General features: G+C 43.3%; 1 protein-coding gene across 1 annotated transcript in view; it reads left to right on the top strand.

The window, feature by feature from the left end:
- Positions 1-2,546: 2,546 nt before the first annotated feature.
- The window catches only part of LOC128686677 (alpha-aminoadipic semialdehyde synthase, mitochondrial-like), a 133,656-nt gene continuing 125,800 nt past the window's right edge, over positions 2,547-10,402 (top strand). The window contains exon 1 of the mRNA XM_070099015.1: positions 2,547-2,674. Coding sequence (XP_069955116.1) covers positions 2,645-2,674 — 30 coding nt within the window. The 5' untranslated portion in view covers positions 2,547-2,644. The remainder of the gene's footprint in view (positions 2,675-10,402) is intronic.

Here is a 10,402-nt window from a genome sequence, read left to right as displayed (position 1 = left end):
GTTCGGTACGACGTACAATGTTAGTGGCCACTCTGGCCGAGGTTTGTTATCCGGGCGCTGGTGACAGGGTTCGGTACGACGTACAATGTTAGTGGCCACTCTGGCCGAGGTTTGTTATCCGGGCGCTGGTGACAGGGTTCGGTACGACGTACAATGTTAGTGGCCACTCTGGCCGAGGTTTGTTATCCGGGCGCTGGTGACAGGGTTCGGTACGACGTACAATGTTAGTGGCCACTCTGGCCGAGGTTTGTTATCCGGGCGCTGGTGACAGGGTTCGGTACGACGTACAATGTTAGTGGCCACTCTGGCCGAGGTTTGTTATCCGGGCGCTGGTGACAGGGTTCGGTACGATGTACAATGTTAGTGGCCACTCTGGCCGAGGTTTGTTATCCGGGCGCTGGTGACAGGGTTCGGTACGACGTACAATGTTAGTGGCCACTCTGGCCGAGGTTTGTTATCCGGGCGCTGGTGACAGGGTTCGGTACGACGTACAATGTTAGTGGCCACTCTGGCCGAGGTTTGTTATCCGGGCGCTGGTGACAGGGTTCGGTACGACGTACAATGTTAGTGGCCACTCTGGCCGAGGTTTGTTATCCGGGCGCTGGTGACAGGGTTCGGTACGACGTACAATGTTAGTGGCCACTCTGGCCGAGGTTTGTTATCCGGGCGCTGGTGACAGGGTTCGGTACGACGTACAATGTTAGTGGCCACTCTGGCCGAGGTTTGTTATCCGGGCGCTGGTGACAGGGTTCGGTACGACGTACAATGTTAGTGGCCACTCTGGCCGAGGTTTGTTATCCGGGCGCTGGTGACAGGGTTCGGTACGACGTACAATGTTAGTGGCCACTCTGGCCGAGGTTTGTTATCCGGGCGCTGGTGACAGGGTTCGGTACGACGTACAATGTTAGTGGCCACTCTGGCCGAGGTTTGTTATCCGGGCGCTGGTGACAGGGTTCGGTACGACGTACAATGTTAGTGGCCACTCTGGCCGAGGTTTGTTATCCGGGCGCTGGTGACAGGGTTCGGTACGACGTACAATGTTAGTGGCCACTCTGGCCGAGGTTTGTTATCCGGGCGCTGGTGACAGGGTTCGGTACGACGTACAATGTTAGTGGCCACTCTGGCCGAGGTTTGTTATCCGGGCGCTGGTGACAGGGTTCGGTACGACGTACAATGTTAGTGGCCACTCTGGCCGAGGTTTGTTATCCGGGCGCTGGTGACAGGGTTCGGTACGACGTACAATGTTAGTGGCCACTCTGGCCGAGGTTTGTTATCCGGGCGCTGGTGACAGGGTTCGGTACGACGTACAATGTTAGTGGCCACTCTGGCCGAGGTTTGTTATCCGGGCGCTGGTGACAGGGTTCGGTACGACGTACAATGTTAGTGGCCACTCTGGCCGAGGTTTGTTATCCGGGCGCTGGTGACAGGGTTCGGTACGACGTACAATGTTAGTGGCCACTCTGGCCGAGGTTTGTTATCCGGGCGCTGGTGACAGGGTTCGGTACGACGTACAATGTTAGTGGCCACTCTGGCCGAGGTTTGTTATCCGGGCGCTGGTGACAGGGTTCGGTACGACGTACAATGTTAGTGGCCACTCTGGCCGAGGTTTGTTATCCGGGCGCTGGTGACAGGGTTCGGTACGACGTACAATGTTAGTGGCCACTCTGGCCGAGGTTTGTTATCCGGGCGCTGGTGACAGGGTTCGGTACGACGTACAATGTTAGTGGCCACTCTGGCCGAGGTTTGTTATCCGGGCGCTGGTGACAGGGTTCGGTACGACGTACAATGTTAGTGGCCACTCTGGCCGAGGTTTGTTATCCGGGCGCTGGTGACAGGGTTCGGTACGACGTACAATGTTAGTGGCCACTCTGGCCGAGGTTTGTTATCCGGGCGCTGGTGACAGGGTTCGGTACGACGTACAATGTTAGTGGCCACTCTGGCCGAGGTTTGTTATCCGGGCGCTGGTGACAGGGTTCGGTACGACGTACAATGTTAGTGGCCACTCTGGCCGAGGTTTGTTATCCGGGCGCTGGTGACAGGGTTCGGTACGACGTACAATGTTAGTGGCCACTCTGGCCGAGGTTTGTTATCCGGGCGCTGGTGACAGGGTTCGGTACGACGTACAATGTTAGTGGCCACTCTGGCCGAGGTTTGTTATCCGGGCGCTGGTGACAGGGTTCGGTACGACGTACAATGTTAGTGGCCACTCTGGCCGAGGTTTGTTATCCGGGCGCTGGTGACAGGGTTCGGTACGACGTACAATGTTAGTGGCCACTCTGGCCGAGGTTTGTTATCCGGGCGCTGGTGACAGGGTTCGGTACGACGTACAATGTTAGTGGCCACTCTGGCCGAGGTTTGTTATCCGGGCGCTGGTGACAGGGTTCGGTACGACGTACAATGTTAGTGGCCACTCTGGCCGAGGTTTGTTATCCGGGCGCTGGTGACAGGGTTCGGTACGACGTACAATGTTAGTGGCCACTCTGGCCGAGGTTTGTTATCCGGGCGCTGGTGACAGGGTTCGGTACGACGTACAATGTTAGTGGCCCTATAAACCACAACAACGATGAGGGAGATGTTTTGAAAAACACGTTCAGTGATTCCCACAAGTATTATATCAAGCAGCAACAATGACTGAATTACAACAATGACTGAATTAACCACAGGAGTTATTGCTGTAAGTTCCTTAATTCTAAATTGTTATTAATAGGATGATATCTGTGTTAAACTTGCTTATGCAGGAAGTAACGTGATATTAAAGTTGTGGTCTGGCGACCACTTTTATGTCATTATTTTTGCATGTTCTGGTAATATAGTTGTTATTACTATAACAGAGATCAGGTTCAACCTGAAAGTTAGAGAAATGTCTTCTGAATGTAACATAACCAGGTTATAAATTATTTTGCACTGATATAGTCAACAGGAATAATAATAATATCTTTATTTACTACAAGTACATGTACAAGGTATACAGTCCATAGCTGACATCAGTCACATACTGTTATATAGAAAGCCGCATCTTATGCTGATAATTCAGGTTAATTAGTTCAGTTTTGTCCCAGGATGCGACCCACACCAATCGACTAACACCCAGGTACCCATTATTACTAAATAACAAAAAAAGACACAATACCGTGACTGGAACGATACGCAAATAACCTGCACATAGAAGAGAGGATCTTACGACCACATTTCGGTCTGACTTGGACCATTTACAAAGTCACATACAACAGTGTGACTTTGTAAATGGTCCAAGTCGGACCGAAATGTCATCGTAAGCTCCTCTCTTCTATGTGCAGGTTATTTGTGTACCTATTATTACTGATGAGTGGACATGGACAGCAGGTGTCTTATGGAAACACGTCCCTAATGTTTTCCAGCCATACCGGAGATTTGAACTTTGGACCTCGGTGTGTGAGCTGAGTGTGCAGTGGAGTGACGATGTACGTCAGAGATAATTTAAATTGTTGTGTTAGGCAAGATATAAGATTAGAAGCATCAGACTCAGAATCTATTTGGCTACAGTTTCTCGAGGATCATGAAAAAATAATTTTGGGTGTGATTTATATGGCCTAAACCTTGATAGGGAGTGCAGTAAGCTGCTATGGAACAAAACTCATAAAGCATCTAGATATTAAAATGTTGTGTTAATGGGAGATTTTAACTTTAGACAAATTGTTTGGAAGAATGTGACAGGAAATCTTGAGTCTAGTGACTTTCTTGATGCGATTCAGAATTACTTTTTAAAGCAATTTGTGACACAACCAGCTAGAGGAAACAACCTGCTTGACTTGGTTCTTGCCAGCAAAGAATCACTAATTAATCTTGAGGTTAATGATGAACTGGGGGAAAGCGATCACAAATCACTTAATTTCAATTCATCATGGAATTACCCAAATAACTTCAATCAAGTCTCTGTCCCAAATTTCTGCTTGGCCGATTTCATGGGACTGAGAAATTGCCTGGGTGGGCTGAATTGGAATGACCTGAATATGGGTCAGGTAGGTAATGATGGATGCCAATACAATGTTTCACAATTTCAGAGCATAGTTCTAGCTGCCCTGACTACTTGTGTTCCGAGTAGGGAAATTAGATCAAACAAAAATGATCCCAAATGGATAAACAATAGGTTAAAATATCTCATTGGTCAAAAGAAAGGCATATACAGTGGACCCCCACAACTCTATTACCAAACACTGGTTTGGTAATAGAGTTGAGGATGAGTGGAACAAACTCCCAAGTACCATCATAGAAGCTTTCTTGACAGTTGCAATAGGACTCATAGACACAACACTAGGCACAAAAGCCTCTATGACATTCCCCATGTAAGGCTAAATCTTTTCAAAAATTCATACATAAAAGGGCCTAAAATCTGGAACTTTGCCAGAAATCTCCAGAACCACTGGCTCAGCCAGCATTTTTAAAACTAGAGTTAAAAAACACCTTATCTCCTTAACCTATCCCAGCCCATCATAAATACATATGTGAAAACTATACATGCATTTGTTCATAATATCATGAACATGGTAAAACTTTCTCATCAAATCAATAAATACTTGCTCTCAATCTCTGCATTCATCTCAGATGTTAATCACTCCATTTTATCCACTTAAGGTTAATAATCAAAATTGTACATCTTCTCTACAAGACTTATTAAAGCCATATAGCATGACCTAATACATTAATACTCTATCTCTTGTATTCATTGTAACTCATCTAATGACCTTATGTAATGTTATTGCTTTTTTAATCTTAAGTTAATTTTAACCCTTTCACTGTCAGGGCCCCTGATCCTGAACTCACTCTCTGTGTTGAAAAATGTTCAAAAAGAAAAAAAAAAAATTTCTTACCAAAATCTTAAGATTGTTTTTGTGAGTGTTTTAAAAGAAATTTTTTTTTTCTGATTCCTACCTTATCTCCCACAACATACTCAACCCCTGTCAGTTTGGGTTCAAGCCTAATAAAAATACGAATGATGCTACTATACACATGCTAGAACAAATATACATTGCACTCGAGAAAAAAGAAGTCCCACTGGGGATCTTCATTGATTTACATAAAGCTTTTGTTACAGTTGACCATGATTTGCTCCACATAAAATTGTCACACTATGGTATAAGAGGGCACTCCCTCAACTACCTAAAGTCATACCTCAGCAACAGAAGCCAATATGTGTACTCAAATGGAGCAAACTCTCCCACACAGCCAATTATAGTTGGTGTCCCACAGGGAAGTGTCCTTGGCCCTCTTCTCTTTCTCGTTTACATAAACGACCTGCCAAATGCATTGCAACTACTCAGACCCACACTATTTGCAGATGACACTACATACATCTTCTCTCACCCATGCCCAGTCATGCTAGCCGATACTGTAAATACCGAATTATAGAAAATATCTACCTGGATGATGACTAACAAACCTACTCTCAACATTGACAAAACCTACTTCACTCAGTTTGGAAACAGAGCTACAGATGTCCCTCTTAACATAATGATAAACGGATCACCTATCACAAAACTCACAGAGGGAAAATTCTTAGGAATCCACCTTGATAATGGACTTAAATTTCAAACACATGTACAACAGATTTCCAAGACCGTAGGCATACTATCGAAGATATGGCACTATGTTCCACAGTCAGCCCTCCTGGCCCTATATCACTCACTCATTTACCCCTATCTCACCTATGGAATTTGTGCATGGGGCTCAACAACAATAAAGCCTCTCAGACCATTAATTATCCAACAAAAGGCTGCAGTCAGAATGATAAATTCCCACTACAGGCAGCACACTCTGCCAATATTCAAAACTCTAAACCTACTCACCATACAAAACATCCATACTTATTATTGTGCCTACTACATACATAGAACACTTAACTTGGATATTAACCCTCTCAAACTTCTCCTTACCAACCTCAACAGAACACATGACCATAATACAAGGCACAGATCACTCTTTGATGTTTCTCGTGTCCATCTCACACTATGCAAAAACTCAGTGCACATAAAAGGCCCAAAAATCTGGAATTCATTACCTGTGAATATAAAAGAAACACTGTCTGTTTATAAATTCAAGTCTCTTCTTAAAGATCACTTACTCACCCACAACTAAATAAATACTGAATAATTGTATCTCATAAATGTATAACCTGTGACCCTATCAAACTTTGTTTTTTTAATTACATTACCTAATAAAGTACTCCATTCTATTGAATGCACAGCAACTCAGCAAATGGCCATATGACCTGTCTTTGAGATACTCATTTGTGCTTAATTGTTATTTGTTTACCATAATTTTTACCACTGATTATATCATTGCTTAGTTAATCTTAAGTTAATTTTAAGCCTGCCCATAATGCTCTACATATAAGGGGCTTTTGGCATGTTACACTTAACCACTGTATTTCTTTGTACATCTATGTATCATGTGCAAATTAAATAAATAAATAAATAAATAAATAAATAAATATTTCTCATAAGAATTAATGTAAATACAATTAATCCATTCCAGACTCCGGAAAATATTAGCAAAAAATGTATTTTTTAAAGATTAACTATAGTTTTGCATACAGAAAGCAATGAGAAATACAGTGGACCCTCAGGTAATGGCATTAATTCATTCCAGAGAACTTGCCTTTAACCGATTTTGCCGGTAGCCAAATTAATTTTCCTCATAAGAAATAATGGAAATCCAATTAATCCATTTCAGACACCCAAAAGTATTAACAAAAAATATTTTTCTAAAGATTAAATATAGGTATACATACAGAAAACAATGACCTGGTGGCTAAAGCTCCCACTGCGCACATGGAGGGACAGGGTTTGATTCCCGGCGGGTGGAAACATTTCGACACATTTCCTTACACCTGTTGTCCTGTTCACCTAGCAGCAAATAGGTACCTGAGTGTTAGTCGACTAGTGTGGGTCACATCGTGGGGGACAAGATTGAGGACCCCAATGGAAATAAGATAGACAGTCCTCGATGATGCACTGACTTTCTTGGGTTATCCTGGGTGGCTAACTCTCAGGGGTTAAAAATCTGAATGAAATCTTATCTTATCCTAATAAAATGGATAAATGAACATTTAACCCTTTGACTGTCGAAGGGCCCAATCCCGAAGTGTCTCCTGGTGTCGCAAAATATTCGAAAAAAAAAATTATTTTTTCTTATGAAAATGTTAAGATTATTTTTCTGATTGTTTTAGTCCCAAAAAAAATTTTTCCCATCAGTACTTACCGAGATATAGAGTCCTGAAGTTTGCTGAAATTGATCTGCGAGCGGCAACAGCGGCGACTGCCGGTCACCCGGTAAACTTTGATTTACTTGCATTCGATGGTTTCTTGTTTTTTTCACTATTTTATTTTTTCACATAACTTTTGTGGCCTGTGAGACCAAATTATTGTGCAATGTTCAAATATATACTCGTTGAATGTAACACAATTATAGCAAAAACACTCGTATCATTATAATGTTGCTAAAACTTGTTTACACAAACAAACAATGTAAACAAATGTTTATTACGATTGTTTTATAATATATATCCATATGTACAATCATTGGACACTTTTCTAGAAGTGCTGCAGCTTGTGGAATTCTTTGAAACATGGGTATAAGCACAATGGTGTCTTACACTCCTCACACATAAAACGAGTGTCTCTGCGTTTTTGTGGGCGTTTTGTGGTATGTCCACAGACAAAACACCTCTTCTGAGCATTTTTCTTGGCAGTAGTAGCAGGCAGTGGTATGGGGTAGTGATCACCAGGCCTCAGACGAGAGGACATGTGTTGATAATTTCGTGGGCGCTGGTCTATTGCAGGTGTTGTTTCTTGGTACTTGAATATTATTTGTCTGATGACTGACAAACAAAATTCACCATATTTGGGTTTCTTCTTGGTCTTCAACTTATACATATTATAAGCATTCAGCATGGAAATGTCAAGAAGATGGAAAAACAGTTTTATGTACCACTTATAACTCTTGCGAACACAGTCAGCAAACCCAATCTGCATGTCACATTTGTCCACTAAGCGCATATTGAGGTTATAATCCATCACAGCTGCAGGTTTTACAATGGGTTGATTGGTCTCTCTATTCTGCTTGCCAGTGTCTACCATTTTGTGTTGGTGAACTGATGTCAGCAGTGTGACATCACGTTTGTCATGCCACCGAAATGCCATGATGTCATTGGCAGCAAACACCTGCACTTCACCTCTATGACTGCCAGCATCGAACCTAGGCATATGTTTACGATTTCTACGCACTGTGCCACACACATCTGTCATGTTCACTCGCAAGAAATCACTGAGTATAGGGCTTGTGTACCAGTTGTCCGTATATAAAATATGCCTCTTACCAAGATATGGCTCCATCATTGTTCTAACCACATCACCGGAGATACCCAGTAACTTCCTTGTATCTTCCATTGTTTTACCGCCAGTGTACACAATTATATCCAAAACCAGACCAGTTTTGCAATCACACAGAACAAATAACTTTATACCAAAGCGTTTCCTCTTGCTTGGTATATACTGCTTGAATGAGAGTCTTCCTTTGAACAAAATCAAAGACTCGTCAATAACAAGCTTCCTGAAGGGATAAAAATACATACAGCACTTTTGTTTCAGGTACATAAACACACGTCTGATCTTATATAACCTGTCACTTCTGTCAGGCCTGGTTTTGTCGGAAAAGTGTAACATACGTAACAGTAACACAAATCTATTCACTGGTATAATGTCACTGAAAGCTGGGGTTGAAATCAGACGGTCTGTCACCCAGTATGTGTTGACACTATGCTTATACACATGTGGCATAAGCATTATTGTGGCAAAGAACAGATACATCTCTGCCACAGTTGTGTCCTTCCACTGGTGTAGGCGTGATCTTGGTGAAAGCATAGTGTTTGCCATGGTGTACTCATAGTATGTATTGCTTTCCCTGACAATAATGTTCATCAGGGGTTCATCGAAGAACAACTGAAAGCATTCCAGTTCAGTGGGATTGTTCCCAAGTGTACATGATGGCCGTATTCCACTTTGTCCTCCATCAAAGTCATGGGGATTGGGAACAAACTCGTCATCTTGCTGCCAATCCCAGATGCGGTCAGCTGGTGCATTCTGGATATTGTAATGTGGTTGTGGTTGTGCAGGTTGTGGTTATGGTTGTAGGAGTGTGGGGTCGGGCGAGGCTGGTTGTAGTTGTGCAGAGTCAGCAGCGCGGGTAGTAGCGTGGCCCGCTGCTGGTGTCACATGACTCATGCCACCATCACTATCACCACCACCGCCTGCTGCCTCACTCACATCATTTATACCCATTGTAACAATATCGTCATCTTCACTATCAGGACGTGGTGTAGGGCCACGGGATGTGCTCCAAGATGTACTCCTTCCTCTTGGAAGAGCATATGGCACACTACCAGACCGCATGCGACGTCGTATATACTGCCGCTTCACTGGGGAATATTCTCCCTCACTGTCACAACTAGAACTGCTTTCAATAACCTTGAAATCACTATCACTTGCACTGCTCACATCTGAGTCTTGTACACGGGCAAATAGTTTCCTCTTTCGTCCTGGTACAGGTGAACATGAACGAGCCGGCCCAGCACCAGAGGTGGAAGGTTGTGGGTCATCTGGGTTTTCATCACTAATTATGTTATCCTGGGTAATTTTCTCGGTCACACCCGCTTCAAAACCAGGGAATTCACTTTTACTGACACTATCATCACTGTTTGAGCTATCACTTGGGAACAAAAGACCTCCAATCCGCCGAGGAGTGATGAACTTCTTACCGCGAGGCATGGTGAAAATGGACTACCAACATGGCGTTCCCACAATGCACCGCTGAGTCCCAGATTTTTTCACAGGGTGCACACCGACCACTTAGACCCATTCTCTCTCGTGTAGGCCTACCAGCCCTCTCCCGCTTGATTTGAAGCCGCTAGAATTTATGCGTATAGATATGTCAAACACGGTGTCTCCCATGACGTATATATACGACCGCGACAGTCAAAGGGTTAACATGACACTTAACTTTATTGACTCTTGTTGGTGTATGGAAGACAGGTAGGAGGCAAAAGGAAGGTGAGTTTATTACGCTTCAATATGACGCTAATATCATCTTTATGGCTTATTTATCTATCACAATTCATGTAATGTGACATAATAAACAATATTAATAACACAGAAACATGATATACACTCTAGAATGAATAAAATATGTCATAATGTATGTGAGGAGTAAGTTGTGGAAGTGTTGTTGTTGGGTTTATAAGGACCACTGAGAGAAGCCGTACATAGTGGTGATGGAGGCGGCAGCAGAAGCCACCACCACTATTCTGACTTAAACAATGTATGTATTTTATAAATAAGAAATATTTACAATTTATTTTATAAATAAGAAA

This window comes from Cherax quadricarinatus, chromosome 66 (genome assembly GCF_038502225.1).
Source record: "Cherax quadricarinatus isolate ZL_2023a chromosome 66, ASM3850222v1, whole genome shotgun sequence".
Taxonomy (NCBI): domain Eukaryota; kingdom Metazoa; phylum Arthropoda; class Malacostraca; order Decapoda; family Parastacidae; genus Cherax; species Cherax quadricarinatus.
The sequence above is the reverse complement of the archived record's forward strand: the minus strand, read 5'-3'. Positions and strand labels throughout refer to the sequence as shown.